Source organism: Electrona antarctica, assembly GCF_951216825.1.
Source record: "Electrona antarctica genome assembly, chromosome: 13".
Taxonomy (NCBI): domain Eukaryota; kingdom Metazoa; phylum Chordata; class Actinopteri; order Myctophiformes; family Myctophidae; genus Electrona; species Electrona antarctica.
Genome location: NC_136794.1, coordinates 16507556 through 16529573, shown reverse-complemented (window position 1 = coordinate 16529573; position 22018 = coordinate 16507556). Strand labels below are relative to the sequence as shown.

Sequence of the window (22018 nt, the reverse complement as noted above, 5' to 3'; positions counted from 1 at the left end):
GACATGAAATGGGGGAGAGAAATAGGGACAAGCGGCAAAGGTCGTCGGGATCGGTAGTCGAACCCGCGTCACGCTGTCAGGTTGGATTAGCAGCCTAAGCGATCGGACCGCTAGGCCAGCCCAGGCCTACTGTAGCTCTATTATGGTCTCTGTCTGGTGGAAAACCTCAACCTATTATGTCCAAAACTGTTACTTTTCAGGATTCAAGTTCAAAGGGCCTTGCCGCACTTCAAACTTGTGGATCTGCTACTTTTGTGTGACGCCGTAGTATGATCAAGTAGGGCAGTAATTTATGACAAAACACAAAATGTTTGAACATGGAGATGCCCGACAATGACGATATGTCTGATTGCTTTGAAACAATAATCGCACCAAGCACAGACTGGCCTGCTCTAGATGGTTGTCATAACAGCAGAACAGACCTGTACATTTTCTCTTCCATTTCCATGTGTCTCTCCTGCACGCAAGTGAAGTGTGCCAGGCGAGACTGCTGATTATCAAGATGTAGATCGACACAGACAAAGGGCGGTTATTGAGACATCTGCTGTAGAACAGAAAGGATTCAGTTCAAAAGTCAATCCATCAATCAATAAATACATCAATCACCAAATCGACCCATACATCAATCAATCAATCAATCAATCAATCAATCAATCAATCAATCAGCCCATTGATCAATGGATCGCATGTGCTCTCTCAGCTGCAAACTCTGATTGTTTGTTTCGGTAAGATTTCCTCCCACCGCGTTCCTCACTAATCCCTGGGAGACGGCATATAACCGGCGGTGGCTCTACCAGTTCCAGTCAGTTCACCCCCAACATGTCTGCAAACAATTAAACAATCAGAAAAGAAGCTCATTCCTGCAGGAAGCACGGCTATTATTGTGAATTACAGTGTGTGGAGATTGAATTTCCTCTCGTCTTCTTCGTTTCATTTGGTACTGAACCCGCTCCCCCCTCCCTTCAACAACACTTCTCTCATCTAATCAAGGTCATGTTTTGCTTGGTGATGTATGTATATTGCCTCCTCACATGGACAGCTAATGGTTTCTGTTGAATCTCCTGCTTCCAGGTTTTGGTGAAAAAAAGTGCTACTGTACAGTGATTTAAAGTTGTATGAAAGCACCCATAATGATACTATGGGCCCTTGAAAATAAACATTTGTACTAACTTTTTATAGCACCATCTTTGTAAGCCTTTTTTTCTCCACCCTGTGCCCAATGCCTAAGCTTCCTTTAAGATTCCTGGGCGCGGTCTCCCTCTGCCAATCTGAAAATAAGCATTTTATGGAAGCTTTCCATCTCCAATTTGCAAAAGCTGATGCACACATTTTGAATTGAATTGCATTGTTAGGGTTTCTGCTGTTAGTTCAGCCAGGCTTTAACCTCGTATGACACACACACACACACACACACACACACACACACACACACACACACACACACACACACACACACACACACACACACACACACACACACACACACACACACACACACAGTGGAATGGCCTCTAGCGGTATATACGGTATGAATCATATATTTTTGCATCAGAAACGTTGAGATTCAACATATCTGTGGTTGCAGTAACATATACACTACCAGTATATTTTATTCTGGATATAGGGTTGCTTGGAAACCATTCTGAAAGTCATTTTCATGTATTCCTGATATACCTGTACCTATATCAATGCCACAGAGCAAAAGACAGGGTCATTTCGGATATTCTTCGGTGCCCATCAAGAGGAACAAGACCAGTCACATTTCCAGATGTTCTGAGTAGGGACACAGGAGTGACTGTGAATGAACTTGGTGTGGCAACGAGCAACAGCTTGTGTCGCAGATCTCGAGGGCACTCGAATGATGATGATGATATCGATGATGTACTTATTCCCATGGGTGACACACATGCAAAGGGGGGAAATTAGCTGGTTGATCTGAGGTATAGTTGCACGCATCTCCCACATATAGATTTCATCCGAACGACAAGCAATGCTGTCATAGTGTACTGTTAAGTAACATGACAGGCAGCATTCTTAGGCTACTGATTTCAGGTCTAGACGTGAACATTGGTGTTCACTATAATATTTGGTTTGAATTTCCTACTTTGTCAGGTTTGTACAGGAGTTTACAGCAGTGTCCAAGCATTCAACAGCGTTTAACTTGTGCACACGGTGCTGTTAATAATATGGTTATACTCTAAGGATGTTGTACAGTATGGTGTGGTTTGACATCCTGACTGTTAAAGGCATCCTGACCACTATAAAAGGACTGTAAAGACGGTAGCAAATGTGTGAAAGGATTGTTTTTGTTATTTTGATATAACGTTTCACATGTAAAATGTTCGCACAAATGTAATGTCTGCCCCGACACCAAAATGAGATGAAATGTATTGAATTATTTGATGTAGTTTAATGCATAGCCTTTATCGTTCCAAAAATAACCTCTAGCACTAGAACACTGCAGTATTAGAGCGATAGGTGGGTTTGTTTCAAACTGTCTTCTGGGAATATCAGTTCTAACGGACAACAGAGACCTAGCAGATGTGTCTCTAAAAAAAGACTAAAATGGATGTTACACGGCGGTACTTGTTCCGTTCTCACTCCTTCCACCTAAAAAACCTTAAGGAAGCATGAAAGAACCAAATCACACACCTCCCATCCCAGTAACAGTTTCTTTCCACAGGCACGGCTGATGCACCCATATGCGCCGCACATTGTTGTTGTAAAAAAATTATGTTATCCTGTACGCTATATTGTGCATATAATGTACACGAGGGCGTTGTGTACACAATCTATGTAGGTCTGTAGTGTTTTTATGTTGGTTCTGGGATGGCGTGTCCTTTCTGTCAAGGCAGAGAGAGCCATAGCACAAGTATTTCGTTGTATTATAATACACTTAACAATAAAGTTGAACTTGAACTGATGGTCTACAAACACATTGAAACAGTTGTTGTCGCCACCAGGCCGAAGGCATGGGGAGAGAGTATGTTTTGCACTCCGTCCGTGTGTGTGTGTGTCCTTCCTTCCTTCCGTCCTTCCGTCCTTCCGTCCGTCCGTTATCAGCTAATCTCCGGTACCGTTGGCCCGATCCATGCCAAACTGTGCACACACACTCCATGGATGCCAACGATGAACCTCTGCCCCAAATATTCCTCAACGGCCTGTTATAGCGCCACCATGAGGCCGATTTAGGCAAAACACATTTCTGTAGATTACCCGTACACATTTTATCCATACATCACACAATTCGGTATACACTATCTACATAGTCATGTGATCAACACGGATTTGCACCATTTCCCATCTTCCATCCTGATTGGCTAATATTGGCTTCCAAAGCTCACATGAATGGTCCGTTTCGAACAAAATGCCACAAATCACAAAAACAGTGTGCAATTTCCGTGAAATTATACACGCACATTTCCACTAGGCCGAGGACGACATGCCACTCATTATTTTCCAAATCAGACTCATGGTGGCGCTATAACAGGCCAATTCCTGTTTTTAGCTATAATTGCATCAATCTGTATACAACTTATGTATGCGCACTCCCTAGAGGCCATGGAAAAACATTTTCCCTGCATCCCTCCACATCTGCCAGTTATAGCGCCACCATGAGGCCGATTTCTGCTAAACACATTGCTTATGTTAGTCGCACAGATTTCATCCAAATCTCGCGCAAATCGGTACACACGATCTCTGTAGTCATGTGATCAAGACGAGTCTGTTGAATTTCTCAGATTCTACACTGATTGGCTAACATTGCCTTCCAAAGTTTTCAGGAGTGGCCTGTTTCGTTCAAAATGCTGCACATGTCCTGCTCATCCAGAATTCTATCCTCAGAGATGCTAATTTTCTTCATTTTGTTGAGGAAATGCAGAGCCAGATCACTATCTGGCTCTGCATTTCCTCAACAAAATGAAGAAAATTGTTGCAAAAAACAAACAAACAAAAAAACATGTTTATATTACATTTTGCCAAACATCACACACAGTCCTATCCTCCTGGTGGAGACCTGTGCCCAGAAGGGCACTTTTTCTAGTTAATGATGTTTGGCACTATTTTGCACAAAAAGTCAAAGTAGAAGCACAGGGCTGTCACGATCATGAAATTGTACTTGGACATTGGATATTGGACATTTTCAGAGCACGTTTATTTAGGCAGTCAGGCAGGTGCTTATGCACTGGTCAGTACTGTAGTACTGTAGTACTGTATGTCCCTATGGGGAGAAGACGCACGCACGCACGCACGCACGCACGCACGCACGCACGCACGCACGCACGCACGCACGCACACACACACACACACACACACACAGAGTGCCTCACATACAGTAAACATAATGTACTGTCGTGTATGTGACAGTGCAGACTATAAAACTATATAGCCAAAATTACTGGCTTACTGTAACTGGCACTAAATCCACTGCTTGTTTCCTGTCTAGGGTCCCTTCGGGGATAAATTCCAGCATTTATCTAAATGTTTCATAGATCCATGTAATCTCCCCCGTCTGACTTTTAGCTGAGTAATAAGATGCTAACCATCTATGGGAGGAGGTTCTGTCTGACTGTGTGCGCGTGTGTGCACGTGCGTGCGTGCGTGCGTGCGTGCGTGCGTGCGTGCGTGCGTGCGTGCGTGCGTGCGTGTGTGTGTGTGCGCTCGTGTTTTTTGCGAAAGCGCCATCATTTTAATGTTTTAACCTGAAAAGGAGAAGAAGATGCAGGAAGAGGGAGAACAAATATAACATTAAATAAGAATGTCACAGAACATACAAATATCTACATAGATACATAGCATGTGTATGTACATGAGGTTGAGCATAAGGTGCAGAAGTGGTAACACATTGGTAGGTCCACATGGCGGCAGGTATGTGCATGATTAGGCATACGGTGCAAGAAAGACCACACAGGGCAGAAATCTCACTTCACGGATACCGAGATCCACATGATTTACTCGTTTTTACACACAAAGCAATGATTGTAATCTAATAACGGGATGCTGCACATACAGTACAATATGCACAATTTCTATAAAAGATGATATATCAGACACCAGGGTACAATCTGTCCCCTGGTGAACCCACATTTCCTGTAAGCCAAGTAACTCATTATCTGTGGTAGTGGTGGAGGGGAGGGGGCAGAGCCGGATTAAAGAGATGCTGTAATTTACCGTCAGTAAAGAGACATGTTGCCAATGAGAGTTTACCGACATCCCCCCCCCCCCCCCCACCCCCCATCCCCCATCATCCTCCGGCCATCAGGACATTACTCCCTCTCTAGTGCGATAGGTAGAGGAGATAAGCCGGGCAGAAACCATTTTAAATGTATGTCACAGCATGGCCCTTCCCAGGGAGATTGGACTGTTATTTGTGATGTTGCAGGAACATCTGTGGGTATAATAAGACCTGTCTCATTGAAGGCCAAGGCTTAATTTAGAGTTTGTCTGATTGCCAGAGCAATAATCTGTGTTTCAGCCTGCATGACTAATGTGCCACATTGACTGGAGTTTCCCCCACAACAGGGCGATGCAGTTCCAGCACGTTGAGACAATCAGCTCACTGTTCACACCTCCTTACACTCTGGACACTCTGGAGCAGGTATGTTAACCACTTCCAGCCTGGCACCCCTATTTTAGGCATGTAATTATAAGCACATTTCTTCCAATTTATTTTATTTTATTTAGCAAATGTCAGAAATCTTGTCACAACAAAGTAAAAGAAAATAGCACATCTAGAATGATCTACTACTGTTTTTTCTCTATTCCCCATGAGACAAAGTTGGGATTATAAGGTTATAGGTCAAACCGATGATGCAAACACTCTGCTTATTCCGATCTCGCACTTGTAAGTCGCTCTGGATAGGAGCGCCGGCTAAATGCCTAAATTGCAAATAGCAAGCGTAAACTAAATGTGAACTAAATGTGAACTAGATCCCTCCCCACCCCCATCAGATGAGTGTCTTTTTATATGATATCTTTATGTTCTTAATATTTCAATATCGCCGCTATTTCTCATGAAGGGACTATTATGACATTGAATTTGAGGCAATTACATTTTATTTAAAGTAACAAATGTATATCCGCTTTCTGTCATCTTTCCATTTCCTGATTTCCACAACAATATACAGGAAAACATGGCATATTTTGGACATAGTTCGAATGGTGATTAATCTTGATTAATTAATTTTGAAGCTGTGATTAATCTGATTAAAATCATGTGACAGCCCTAATTTAAACCAACACATCTGTTCTGTTCATTGTAGGACATAATCATGATGATATGCATGGGGGTCCATGGCCTAAAACAGTTTGAAAACCCTTGGTGTAGTTGACCAGCACAGAAGAGTGAACTAACTCAGTCAGTCAGTCAGTCAGTCAGTCAGTCAGTCAGTCAGTCAGTCAGTCAGTCAGTCACTCACTCACTCACTCACTCACTCACTCACTCACTCACTCACTCAAACTACAGAAGCTTCTGTTGTTGGCCACCTTGTCAGTGATCCCTCTGGTGGCCAAAAACAGTTTTTCTTTAGTTTATTTGAATGGTTGGGGCTGTAAATAGTCTTGCATCTTTACTTCAAGTACCAAAATGAAATGTAGTGCATCTCTCTGTATGTCACTGTTCAGACAGCAGTGAAAGTGCCGGCAGCTTAAGCACTTAAACCCTCTGGACTTAATAAACTGGACCGGAGTTGGCTCTGTACGTACTGTACGTACTGTACACGGACCGCTTTTCACCCTCTACACCAAATGTAGAGGGTGACCCTTTGACAAACGTGCCACGTTATTGCAACGCGTTGATCTGCTATAGATCTGCTATAGATCTGCTATAGATCTGCTATTTTCTGCGAATGTTCAACCCAGAGTAAAGATGCTATAGTTCTACAAGCCTGATAAGCAAGCAAGTCAGGAAAAGGATCGCTGCTAAGTCTGGGATGCCCGCTGCAGGATTCAAACCCGCACCCAGGTGGTCCTGACTGGAATGTAGAGCAGATGGACACCTCAAAAAATCATATTGACCTTTAGCGGTCTGGGCTATATTTGCTTTGCTATTGTCTGTCGGTCTGACTGTCTGTAAGGTCATACCTTCTTTTTAAATATGTTTTGTTTTTTCTAATGCTATACTGCACATTCCTACTACCACACACACACACACACACACACACACACACACACACACACACACACACACACACACACACACACACACACACACACGAATACATGCATGCACGCGGACACACACACACACACACACACACACACACACACACACGAATACATGCATGCATGCGGACACACACACACACACACACACACACACACACACACACACACACACACACACACACACACACGGTCCCACCTGTGGAGAGGACAATATCCTAAATCCATATTAGTGCTCTCCCTCCAAAAAAAAGCTTTGCTCAACAGATGGGTCTCAAATCCCCCCACCCCATCACCACCCCCTCCCGATGTTGCCTCTGAGTCTGGACATGTGTTGGTTCTACTAAAAAACAACAGAACAGCTCTACATTTATGTCTCCATCTCAGATGAATGTATCATCATACCTACTGCTTCGGCTAACTGCTGCATAGATCAAACTGTCCATAGATTGTAAATTACTCATTATATTCACTAAAGATTGACTGTACATATTTATTCATATTCCCTCTATAGCTGGCTGACATGCTGTATATTCAAATTATTCACTAATTTAGATAGCATTTTCATTTTATTTAGACACTGTATACTCATACTTACTTTACAGTTGTTTCTATACTGTTCGATAGTAGGTTCTTAGCTTCCTTATGATTCTTGATGTCTATTTTTATGTATTTGATGTGTGCTGTTCTTGCTTACTTTAAATCGCTCTGGATTAAGAGCATCTGCTAAATGCCTAAATTGTAAATTCACAGTCAATATCTGTCCATACACTGTATATATCATCAATGGATGATAGATGTACAGTACATGTATGCTCACTCATATTATTGGAGATAAATTGTACAGGATACTTATGCCTATATTATATTTATATCTATGTATAGTTCATACATTATATATGTTACCGTAACTCTGTCCAAGGGATGCAGATGGCCAGGCCAGACTTACGTTATTTCTATTTAGCTTTTTTATTCTTTTTTCTCTTGTATCTCTCTACTCGACATGGCACCTGAATTTCCCTTACAGGGATCGTTGAAGGCCTATCTATCTACAGTAGAATGAGAATCTTCTGTTCAAACTGTGTTTTACCGTGTGATGGACTCGGCTGTTTGGACTCGCGTACGGCAGGCTTAAATATTGGATTTTGTTCTGCATGAACGCACGCACAGCGCGCGCGCACACACGCACTCATACACGCACGCACACACACACACACACTTGTATAATCATTAATCACAGACATAATTATGCATGTATTCTACTCTCAGGCTCACATAGGCACAGAGTGTATGTTGTTTATCTACACACACTGCCAATAATCAAACATTTTGACTTGCCAAACAGTTACTGTAGCGATTCATTGTTCCCTCACTGAGTACAAAAATCATTAGGGTTAATTTATCTCTGTGTACAAATGGAACAATTTTGTTGATTTTAGACCTAAATCCCATTGATCTGTTCCGATGATATCCTAGTGAGAAAAATACCATTTGTATCCTGAAATAGGAAATACACACATCAGAACAACGACATTCAGGTTCAAAAGTGTCAAAGTTTAGTTTTAACGCTGCAGATTATATTCTATGCAGAGAGGAACAGATAAATCAGGTCTTTCACCCTGCTGACTTAACTATTAATCGCTCTCGACCGCAATCACTGGGATTTCATTCATTCACACTATGGGCTTGTTTCTCTGCAGCCGAGAGATAAACACTGTAGACTGAACCAATTAGTACGAACGTGGCCTCTGTTCAGTAAGCACTGCCTACACACACACACACACACACACACACACACACACACACACACACACACGCACACACGCACACATACACACGCACGCGCACGCGCACGCACGCACACACACACATACAGACGCACGCACGCACGCGCGCGTGCACACACACACACACACACACACATACACACACACACACACACACGTGCGCACAGGCACGCAGGCACACACGCACGCACGCACGAGCACACACACACACACACACACACACACACACACACACACACACACACACACACACACACACACACACACACACACACACACACACACACACTGGTGGCTTTTGCAGAGTTCAGTCATTAAGCCCCCAACAGGCCGGGGCAGTTGATTGTAATCCCCTGGAGGGCTGCAACAACAGACACACTCCACACACATGCACGCACACACGCGCCCACACACACACACACACACACACACACACACACACACACACACACACACACACACACACACACACACACACACACACACACACACACACAAAGTTACTTCAATCTGCCTGTCAAGTGGCTTTGTCCGCTCACTAGTTGTCTGGGAAACAAACGAGTGTGCTAATCAGCGCTAATCAGAGAGTCGTTTCATTGTGTTAGAGAGAGGGCGGAGCCACATGGGAGAAGGCCAATCAATCAACCCCCTTCAGCTTCACTAAACCTTGACGTGTCTCTGTTTCATTTGCAAACTATGATAAATGTGATCCAGGTGTTAATAATATTGTTACTGAACACAATACCCTTTTTGTCTTTACAATTAACTGCCAAAGCCCTATTTTATAAAAATAGACGATCTACCATCTCACAAGATGTTGGAAAATGTGCACCTAAAATCACGTGGCCAAAATAGGGGCGCCAGGCGGAGAGTAGTTAATCTGCGTTAGAAATATGATCCATAATAATAACAACTAAGATGATAATGCATGCGTTTCAGCTCTAAAAGCCCTGAGCTATAACCTTTGATCAGGGATCAGTCCTGCGGTGGTATCGTTACATCCCAGCCGTTATACCCTACCACTTATATAATACAGGTTCTCTTTTCTTTATCTCTTTGCCTTTTCTTTTTTTTTTTTTGTTAAAACTTGCCTGAGGAATGTTGTCTTGTTTTGGTGTCGATCTCATTCCGTGGGGTCTTATTTGTGCTCCCTGTGGAATCCCAGGAATGACGAGTTGCAACACATGAGACACACCAGGCAATAAATGAGAGAATGATTGATGCGCCAAAGTCAATATTAAGGAGTGTTGAAGGCATTCACTGACCCTGCTGGTGAGTTCGTCAGCCTGTATGAGTTTTGCATATTATTTATCATAATTATTATTCAAATCTGTGTGTGTGTGTGTGTCTGTTTGTGTTTGTGTGTGCATGTGCATGTGCATGTGCGTGTTTGTGTGTGTGTGTGTGTGTGTATAAGTCTCTATGCACTGCATGTGTGTATGTGCGTGTGAATGCGCATCATTTTGTGTGTGTGCATGCATGTCTGTGTGCCTGTGTGGAGTGTGTGCATAGGAGCATTCTTTCATGCATGCATGCATGTGTGTGTTCATGCTCGTGCCCGTGCGTGCACGCGTGTGCATGCGTTCATGCATGCGATGCGAGCGTGCATGACGTGTGTGTGTGTGTGTGTGTGTGTGCGCGAATACGATCCTTTCGGATGTCTTAATGGGCAGTGTTAATGCCACACAGGAGCGTGACACTCCTGTGCCTGTCAGAGGCCCTGCCGTGTCACCTCGTGGTACTAGCGGGACATTCCCAGCGGTGGCACGTGATCCCTCAGTGTGTGATGTGTGATGTGAGGGATCTGTTCCCACACCGAGGGCACCAGGGGCATGGATACCTTACCTTGGTCCCATTCAGGCTCCCTGCCCGAACCCGGCCCCTCCCCTCTCAATAGGATGGGACTCGCTCCTCTCCCCCCAGCGGCCCAACAATGGGCACCACTATCTCTGCCTGCTCGCCTTTACAAACCGGGGCGGGACACGCCCAGGGCGGGGACACGCCCAGCGCACATAAAAGAGCTTGTCACTTTGACGCTGGCAGCTCTGAACGCCTGTCTTTATGAAAACCATACAGAAAGAAAAAAAAATAGGTCTTTCACCCTCCTCTCTCTCTCTCTCTCTCTCTCTCTCTCTCATTCTAGCTTGCCGTTAGTGAATTCCTTTCTGGGCTCATTGTGCGGTGGCGTCTAACCTGTGCCCTGCATGACAGGTTGAAGAGTGAGTTAAATGGCGTGGCAGTGGGATCTGAGTGGCCTCTCTGCCCCCCCGCTCGTCAGGTTTCAAACCGTTGAACTGTTCGGGGAACGGTGGCGTGACCCCGGCTACTGTATAGGCTTGAGAACAGCTACTGTAGTAACCATGATACTCCCTGCTGAGTGACTGACCTAAATTCTGCTCCTGGTACATGGATGTATCTCCCAGTGAGCCACGTCGCCGGTGGAGGTGTGAACGGCGATATGTGGTCAGATAGTCGTGGTGGGGAGTGATTTACAGTCCAACGGAGGGGGTGCGCTGACAGGTATGGAACCTGGATAGCTGCTTTATGACCTTCCTTCCTCCCATTGTGTTTGGTTCTCTAGTGGTGTCTGTGAAACGTTTTGAAAACTATAAGTTAACTATTGATCCCTGGAGGGACACTCAGGTGTCATTGAAGCCACAATTGAAACAATAAAAAAGTCAAGATATATATATATATATATATAAAAGTAGTCAAGCTTAGATTCTGGCACTCTAAATCAATACAAGCACAATAGGCCTACAGTCTATCAACAATGGGTGTAGAAATGAAAAGATATAGTCTTCCTGACTATTGCACCAACAGTTGTATCTGCCGCTGTGTAGTTGTGTAACAAAGCCTGCTTACCTACTTCACAACCATGTGTGTAATTGTGTATCAAATCAATAGGCAACAAGGAGGAATGAGGAGTGCTAGCAGGTGAGGTAGAGTCTGAAGAGGTGAGTTTTGAGTCTGTGGTGGAAAATGAGGAGTGAGTCTGCAGTCCTGAGACTCCTGACTGAGAGGGAGAGGTCAGAGGTCATTCCACAGCCTGGGAGCCAGGAGGGAGGAGAAGAGTGCAGGACGCTTGGAGCGTTTGGCCAGGGTGTCGTAGGGAAGGGAGGAACAGGCGTTCTGTGTTGGATGATCTACAGTATACGTGATTGGGAAGGGTGTAGTATTAATAACATAAATAAACATAAATACATAAATAACAGGAGTATTGGGCGTTATTAATACAGCCAGCATCCAGGGAGCAGTTAGGGGTATTTGTAATACTAACTGGAATATGGTTATTAGTATAGACTGTATACTACTTCTATACCTGTTATGTTCATAGTGATTTTCTGCTCACTCTGTCTCATAATTATTTGATGAATAAAGGTCTAAGAGGACTTTAAAAAAAAAAAAAATCAGTCATTTCAGGACAGGTGTCTCTGTGAGGTCATTATTTTGGTGGACATGGAGGTAAGCTTAAATACAATCCTAGATGTCTTTGTCCCTGCCTGGATTCTGCCCTGGTTTGAATGGAGGATGTTAGGGAGTTGTATTGGATGCATTCCTGGTTCCCTGTGAAGAATAGGAGCAAGCTACAGTTCACACAGGCGTGGTTTATGTTCTGTTTGCCGAAATGAGAGCACCAGCACGCACAACCCAGTCCTCAACAACAGGTGTTGGACACAGTCCAACATATGAAGACAGACAGAAATTGAGCTGTTCAACTTCATGGCCTTCCCGAGGTGCATCTGCTTATTAGCAGTCAAATGGAGACATTTCACCACGGAGAAGAACAGTGCACTTCACTAAAGTCTGTGTTCTTTTAACCAGGCAGTAGATCACACCGAATTATTTTTATTTTATCTTCTTTTTTTGCTTTATAGTCTCTGCCTCAGTAAAAATGTTGGTAATGTATCACGAGAGACTCAATATTTGGACAGACGACGTTCTTAGACCACAAACGTAAACAAAACGTTTCAGGTAACATTAATGCTTATGTCTTAGTTAGCCACAAGGAAATTAAAGGACAAGAGATACAACACTTGTCGTGACAGAGTCTCTTCCTCCTGTATGTGGCTCATTTATTGTCCATCGATTAGCTCGATCCACAACAGGTGTGTGCAGTCGCACCTACTTCTGAGTCCAATTGGTTTGACACTGCTTAGGGGCACGGTCACACATATGCGTCAGGAGCATCACCGCCACCATTCACTTCCATTCCATTTGCGTGGAGGTCAAGATTGGTGAACTTTGACTGGGTGTCAACCAATAGAAAATAAGTGCGTGTTTGACCCCACTTGGCAGGCATTTTCGCAAACCACACACCAGAAAACCGGCACTGCTCACAACCCACAAGACACCATGGGAAATTGCCCCTTTCAACACCTTGGCACTGGATAGGCTACTCCCCTTCTGACGCCTGTGTGTGACTGTGACTGTATAATGAAACCAGCCCTAAATGTGGAGTAAATGACTGGTGTCATGTCACAGGCTGGCTACATGAAGTCTGAGACCCACTTTGGAACGACGCCGTTCCCTTGTGGATCTACACGATTAGATTAAGATTAGATTAAGATACAGGAACAGACTGCAGGTTCCGGCCCGAGGAGATCATGGATACATGATTGACGTACAGTTAACGATTGACAAAGGGTTTTTGTGAAGTATCGTTCATCAAAACGTAACGGAATTTAAATGTAAAAGAAAGATGTTAAATAACGAACACACTCAACTGTTGATCGTACTGCGATTGGTCTGCTTGAATTTGAAGGGGTGGAGTTTCCAATATAAAAAGGATACCTGGTGTTCTTGTTGAGCTCTCAGAAGGAATGTATCACCTGAAGTGATTTGTAGATTTATGAGATCTCAATCTCATCTTGATTTGTAATCTGTATTGTGAGTTTGTTAACTTTGTTTATAATAACACAAATCCACAGATTATAGAATCTTATGGTAAAGGTACGATAAAAGAGTTTTCAGGCGAGATTTAAAAGAGAATACTGAGTTCCTCAGGCAGATCATTCCATAGTCATAGTGTAGGTCTGACCACACCTCTGGTTTCTAATCTAGATGGTCAGAAGGCTCCTGGCTGAAGGCCTCAGGCTGCATGGTGCCTCATGTACTGAAGAGCTCAGGTATACTGTAACTCTGAGCCATGCCATGCAAAGACTAAAATCAATAAAAACATGTGACCTACTTATTTTATGTTCAATTCTGGCCTATTTTCACAGACTATTTGCCTATAAAAATAGGGACAACATGTTAAACTTTCAAAAAACAATTAAATGCAGAGATGCTAAGATATGACCCCATTTCTTAGTTCTACTGAACCACTTAATCTTATAGTTTGTCGACTGGACTCCCCCGGCCCCAGGGGTCTTTTACCCTTCTAAACCGAGCTTGGATGACAAATAGCCAAGATCACAAAGCATTGTGAGCTCGTAGACCTGCTATGTTTGATCCCAGAATAGGCATGCTATGGTTCATTAGCGTAGTCAAGGTGAGGAGAGATAAAAGCATACAACATGAATTAACTTTAGGTGTATAGAGCTTATTGGAACAAGGTTACAAAGTGCTTTACAAAAACAACATACACATTACAGCAACACACATAAGATGAAAGACATAACACATGTACAATAAGCATCAAATAAAAACACGGAAGTCATAAAGAAAGGGCATACAAGGAGATGAGCACAGATAAGATAAAATAAATATACATGAAATGGCCCTGACCAGGACCATTCATGTTTATGCAAAACATGAAAGAAGTGATTTATAGTAAAAGATGACACTGACATTGCAACCTTAGATCTTCGGGCAGGGCATTCCAGAGCCCAAAGTGCCTGGGCTGCAAAAGCCCGATCACCCCAGGTGATGAGGCGAGTTTTAGCATCTACGGCTGTGCTCAGGATCTTATACTGCCCACATATCTAAAATGTAACTTGGAGCCTGGCCTTGTAAGGCTTCAGTAAAATCTTAAAATCAATTCAGAAACTTGCCAGCAGCCAGTGAAGAGAAGCAAGGATGTGTGGTTGCATTTCCTATAGGATTGGTTGACAGTCTTGCAGCGGAATACTGCAACAATTTTATACAGGAGAGTTCCCAGAGTACAGCTGGGGAATGCCATTTTCAATGATGATTCATCATAACGTTCTTTACAACCTTTACAAGGGAGGTTTCAGTTCTGTGTAAGACTTAGTGATGAAAACCCGATTGAACATTTCTATAGTTATTTTCCAGCAATTTTAGAAGTTTCTCCTGTAGTTTTTAAATTAAGGGTTATTTTGAAATGCTCTTTTTCCAAAATAGGAACGCCATGTTGAAAGTGGTTAAGTCTGTCTGTGGGAGAGTTTCAGAATAAATACCTACATTATTTATTTCTCCCATAAACACCTTTGGACTACAAGGTTACTTTCTGCCCAATAGACGATACGTAATACAGGTATAGAAAAGCACTGATGAGAAAAACGATTCCGTCCCCCAGTATGTCTGGGCAACCTATTAACACCCATTAAGATTTCATAAATGCAGAGATTAATATTTGTGAAATGCCTATTCGTGCTACTGTGAGCCAGCGAGTGATGTGGAATTGGAAACATTGGGTGTGATTGTTCCCACTATCGTTGTAAAATCCTGCAGACCAGCTTCCATTTAGAAAAGTAACTTCATTTTCCTCGCTCCCAAATCACCACAGGCTAGCGTCACAGAGTACCGTAAAACACACCAAAAAACAAACAGACGCCCGTGCCTATTTTAGAATCACTTAACTGATCCAGTGACAGATTTATGGGGACGTCGAGTCAAAGCGCCACTCTTCTTGTCTTGAGGAGAGCAGAGGAAAAGAAAAAACAGTCCCTTAAGAGCAGAAAGGGGGTAGTAACGAGTTACATTTACTCAGTTACAATTACTATGTTTTTGAATAAATTGTACTTGTCGAGTAGATTTAATGCAATATAATTTTCACTTTCACTCAAGTATATTTGTGAAGGAAAATATAAAGGAGTAAAAGTACCATTTCAAATGATATGGCTACATTCCATGTGTTACTTTAATTTTTACCCACCCCATTAAATGCACGTTCTATTTGTTTAATTCTTTCAGAGAAACTTCAGCCAATGTTGTTTATTTTTAATAGACTAGCACATAAAATTACTATTTCAATAATTATGTTCTGATTATTTTAACAAATTAGATCGTATGAAGTAACTTAGTAGTGAGTACTATTTTCGCCAGGTGATTTACCACTCATATACTCAAGTCATTATTTGGATGATTACTTCTACTTCTACACTTTTACTTGAGTACAGTTAGGCTACTCTTCCCAGCTCTGCCTAAGAGTGAACGTGGCCCCAGTATTACTACTTTATTTCATTGTGCAGCACTGCCGTCGCTGTGTCTCATTTAAAACCCAGGGGAGACTATTAAAGCAGCTTCTAAAATAGCACTGCACTGTTTGCGTTTGGCACTTTTGTCACTTTCATGAGGGGAAAATGTTTTTTCTCTACCCACTGTGAGAGGCCTAATGAATGCCCTGAATGTTGCTGATTTTCCCCCTCTGGCTCCATCATAAAAGTTACAAGTGTTTTCCTGTGGCTGATTGCCGTGCAGAGTAAAACAAACCTTTATTCATTTTGATGCCCTGACAGGCGTCTGCTGCAACGAGGGGCTTCAGTGTTTCATCTCCCGGGGGTCTCAGACTCTGGCTGTCTAGTCATACCGTTGAGCCACAGCTGCTCGAAGGTCAGATGTGTCTCTTGTATAATGTTTTTATGATGTGGATATTCCAATACAAGCTCGCAGCGCGTCATGGCACTTGTAGATACGAAGTGACTTCGAAGTGTCCTTGGGCAAGACACTGAACCCCAAATTGCTCCCTATGTGCTGGTTGGTACCTTGCATGGCTTCCGCCGCAATCGGTGTATGAATGTGTGTGTGAATGGGTGAATGTAATGCACAATCTATGTAAAGCGCCTTGGATAAAGGCGCTATATAAATGCACCATTTACCATTTACCATGCAGGTACAGACATGTGGGGGATCCCGGTCAATGAATTAAGTGTATAGGATTACAATGTGTAAGATATGTTAAAACTGCAATCTTGGACATATTTTAGTGAATAAAAATCAATAATATTTCAACCACTCTATACGGTAGACTATTAGTAGTATAATACAATATAACTAGTACACCAAGGAGAGATGAGCGGTAGACATTGGTTTCCCACACGGGAAACCCGGGTTCGAAACATGTGTTACAGTTGCAATTACCTCTTTCTGTCATTAGAGGATATAACATGCATGAACCGAAGATTCATTATTATTATTGTTTTTAGTATAAAATGGTGACCTGCAACAGATTTAGCAAGGCGCCAAATACTGTATATACAATCAAATATGGCCAAAGCTGCAGGTAGTTTTGTGTCCATATCCTTGTTGTTGATCTGAATGGCATCTAAAGCTCATAGGAGGTGTCGAGTTACACACTTGTGCTGTCACTGCGCCACAAGATAGAACACGACCCGTGATTCAGGGTGGTGATAATTGTTTTCAAACTGCTCCCGGGATGAACGAGGCGGGCCGAACAAGGAGAGGATTAGGTCCTGCTTGTGTACCAAGGGGTTTTGTTAAAGGACAAGTCTGTAATTGCGTGTAAAAGTATGACACTCCCTGCTCGAGTGCTGTCGCCCCAAAGCTGGATTTGTTTACATAATGGATTACCGGATTGCAGCCTTTTATTTTTCTGCACTTGCACTGTCAGAGTTAATTGTCTGAGGTTTTGATACAAGGGCTGACAACATGTGACACCTACTTAGATGCATGCATAAATACACAGTTATGTGTTCTAGGATGTTCAACATTGTGTTTGTTCTTGTAATGTCCATAAACACTGAATGAAAAGAGACTTGTATTGTGTTGTATTTTGTGGGAAAAAGCTTAATACTCAACTAAAAGTCAGACTTAAAGAGTAGATGATGTGGGTATAAAGTTAAATACTGTAGGAGACAAGCAGTGGATTTAGTGTCAGTTAAGCCAGTAATTCGGGCAATAATGTTTTCTTTCTTCTTTTCTTTCACCTTTATTTATTCAGGAAGGTCAATTGAGAGCCAGCTCTGTTTTCCAATGACGCCTTGATTACAGTAAACATGGCATACAATTTTAAATCAAAATAAATGACATGATAATAGACTTTTCAGAAAGTACAGCTAGATCTCAGAGTATTCCTTACACGTTTTAACAGCGATCAAGTGAAATCACGTTCTTCAGTTTAAAAACGGATTGTAGACAGTTCCACATGTGAGGGGCATAGTAAAGAAAAGCCGTCTTGCCCAGTTCAGAACTAACATTTGGAATTTCTAAAACAAAGTAATCTTGAGAACGCCGGGTGTGGTGACGGCCAACTTTGGGATCTAGTTAAGATGGTTAGGCAATTTCTTAAGTAAGGCTTTGTAGATAAAAGCAGTGCAGTCAGTGCTGTTCTCGTCTCATAGCCAATGATGGCCAACCAACCTTTTCATAAAGCCTAGAGTGATGAGTAAGAAACCCATATCCAGTTAGTGTTTTGTGTCTGCACTGTCACATCTACAGGTATATGCACAATTGAAGAGAACACACTTTGTGCGCGCACAGCTTTGTACGTGGTTCAGTTGGCTAAGTCATAGACTGTGCAGAGTATGCGGAAGTGCCGTTTACGCCTGTGCTTTGTGGACACGATACGTCACTGATTTTACCTCTGCGTTTTCAACCCAGCTTTGTGAGTGTCCGCAGTTTCCCTTTCCGTGATGCGATGGACCAATTACAGAGCCACAACCTGCCCTGTGTGTGTGTGTGTGTGTGTGTGTGTGTGTGTGTGTGTGTGTGTGTGTGTGTGTGTGTGTGTGTGTGTGTGTGTGTGTGTGTGTGTGTGTGTGTGTGTGTGTGTGTGTGTGTGTGTGTGTGTGTGCGTGCGTGCGTGCGTGCGTGCGTGCGTGCGTCCGTATGCTGGCCTGGTGAACCATGAAACAGAACTAAAGATTGTTTACCCTGAGTGAATTATTGAACGTGTGAAAATGCTATTTAACTCTATAAGATCAGTGGAGAAACCGAGTGGGTGTCCACATAGACTAGTACTACTGTGTTTCACATCAAACTGTTGATAAAAAGTCTTTATAGACATGCTCATTAGACAGCTGAATTAAAGCCCTGAGCTGCACCATGTTATTATTATTTAAAGATTAAATGCTACACAGCAATCCTTCCATGACTCTGACTGAATGAGGGTTGCAACTAACTACTACTTTAACAATTGATTCATCTGCTGATTATTATTTTGATTATTTGGTTCCTCACAATTGAGCTTGTAGATATTTTCAAAGAATGTTTGCCTGTACTGACATGCCCAGAATCAGGTTCATGTGGATAATAGGTTATTTACCATAAGAGAATTATGATGCTTAACGTATCTAATTTTAATCAGTTGATCAATGTTTTTGATTTATCGTTTCATGCCTAGACTAGTTTCCTTGATATGAAAACCTCATCTGGGACACCCGCTAGCAACAGGACTGTTCAAAGACAACGTATTGAACATTGTCCTATAGTTCAACCACAGCCTCTCCGCTCAAACGTTGAGACGGAGTTCCACAAATGCTCCATTGATTCAGGCTTTAAGCTGTATCATAACTTCTTTCTGACATGTCAGTGGTTCAAGTTTCTTTTCCTGGAATTACATAGAGAGTCTTTTCATAAACAAAACTCTTCACACAATACACAGCGCTGCATTGTGTCTATATAGGTAAGAGATACGCAGTTCTATGTGACCTTGGGAGAATGTAGCCACCTGGAGTGTAGATGTTTTGTCTATGGTGTCCATGTATCTTATTGCCGTGCACGGCAGAACGCCGCAGCGAGCTGGGTCCCTCCTCCTTCTCGCCTCCGCTGAGAGATACAAGCCACCGCTGTGTTTGGTGCTTTTCCAACTCGGCCTTATCTGTGTGAAGATGTGATAGAAGTGCTTTTTCACGAGGGGAGAGTGTGGCTGGCTGGCTGCCCAGCGTTCTGCATCATCCACTGGGGTTCCCAGAGACAGACAGTAAAAGATGAGTCAGGACTCGAGCAGATATAATGGTGTACTACTGGAACAAAGGCTCGTTAAGATGTTTGGCCAACTTTAAAAGGGGGTTTCTAAAGCATGGTGATGAAATCATGAGGGTGGGGGTTCAATCAGTTGGTTTATCCATTTAGATACATAGAACTTCATTTGATCTCAAGGGAAGATTTAGGTGTCATCACAGCCTGCAGTAAGCAAGAAAAACTGAACAACTAGACTTGAAACCTACAGCATCCCTGTTCTGGGCTATAATGGCAGAAATAGCACATCTTCTAGCTCAGGGTTCACATGAAGTGCCATGTTCTCATTTTCGTGATAGTCAGTGTGTCATGAGTTTGAATGAATGTACAGTTATGTGCAGGATGTAATATAAATTATCATGTAATTTGTAGATGTGAATGGACTTAATTTAACTGACTACACTTTTTTGGAATATTTAATTTTAAAAGAAAAACCTCTCTCTCACACTTATGCCAGTGTGCCAGTGATCACCCTCCCCTGTGCCAATGTTGGCACCCGTGCCTTGTGCAATGGGTATATTCTTTCCATATTAACTTTGCTATTTAGGGTTGAAACAGTGGGGTGGGAGCGGCTATCTTTGGGAGAGCTTTTGTTTTGTTTTGTCCTGTCTGTATGTATGGTTGTTGTTATGTAAATTATTATATACTAATTAATTATGCTAATTAGAAAGGACTGTAACTAATGTATTCAGTCCCAAGCACTATTAAAAACTCTAAAGTCACATTTCTAAAGCAGTCTCACCCATCCTCAATCAGTGTCAAAATGATGAGCTAAAAATCTGCAGTTGCAACAGGAAGGAAAGACATGCTTCATGACTGAAGGCAGATATTTTTATGCACATCACTCCCACTCGCACAGCTGTCTACTAATCAAGCAATCAATTAAATCAATCAACCACAGGGAATTCTTGAAGACTTCCGGTAAACAAAACACTACTCTGGATCATGTTCACAGTTCACAGTTAGCTATGCAAAACATTCTGAATTGCCTAACTCTAGCTCACAACACCTTGATTTGCGAGCTTGTAGATTGTCTAGTTCCTATTTCTGACAAAGAGGAGGGGAGGGGACCAAGTACGATCCCCTGGTGGACATTGAAGAATTGGGTTTAAGTGGGTGATCTATAGTTTTTGTTTTGTTTTGTTTTTTAACGTTGTGGATCTGCAGAAGTCGCTATCTATAAGAAGGTCTTTCTTGTCTCTCTGTTTGTCTTTCTTTCTTTCTGTGTGTCCTATAATCTCGCAGAAGAATTGACTGATCATTTCTTGTGCACACTAGCAGTATAGGCCACATAAATATGGGGGGAGGGGGGGGGTCCCAGATGAAGACAATTTAAGGACTTTTAAAACCTTTTAATACCTATTAGAATAAATTAATCATCAATGCATCAAAAGTAATCAACAAACTATACAATAAAAACTGGTCAAATATTGGCCAAATTGTTAAATAATTTAAGAAAGAGGCAAAAAAGAAAGAAAGAAAATAGTTTAATAGAAAGAAACTCCTACATTCCAAGTGCTTATCAGGGTGGGGGGTCCCCAGTTCAAATATGATTATTTTTGTGGGGTCACTGCCTGAAAAGGTTGAGAACCACGGCTGTAGATTATGTCACCGATGGCTGACGTCATAGATAACTGACATGAAAGCATCCAAGACCCATATTGAAGCTATTGAAGCACCGTTCACACGTGGATCCTGAGATCCACAATATTAGATTCTTATGACGCAAGTGGTAGTCCGCTACGTAAATGAGGTCATTCGTAGACCCAATCAGATGCCCAACACCTCGCATGCTGTCAGGGTCACGCTGTGAGTTACTGACCTTCAGCATCGTAGGAAAATCCTACCCCCCCCCCCCCCACACACACACACACACACACACACACGCACACACGCACACACCAACACACCAAACTGTTTGTTAAAATCAGCTCGGGGGGGGTGAGGGCGATATACTATGCCACGTT

The 22018-nt window shown here is 42.6% G+C and overlaps 1 protein-coding gene across 2 annotated transcripts in view; it reads left to right on the top strand.

Moving 5' to 3' along the window:
• Positions 1-22018, top strand: part of LOC306935730 (uncharacterized protein) — a 184238-nt gene that overhangs the window by 138987 nt on the left and 23233 nt on the right. For both annotated transcript variants that reach the window (XM_079518913.1, XM_079518914.1), the window contains exon 4: positions 5521-5596. In XM_079518913.1, coding sequence (XP_079375039.1) covers positions 5521-5596 — 76 coding nt within the window. The remainder of the gene's footprint in view (positions 1-5520; positions 5597-22018) is intronic.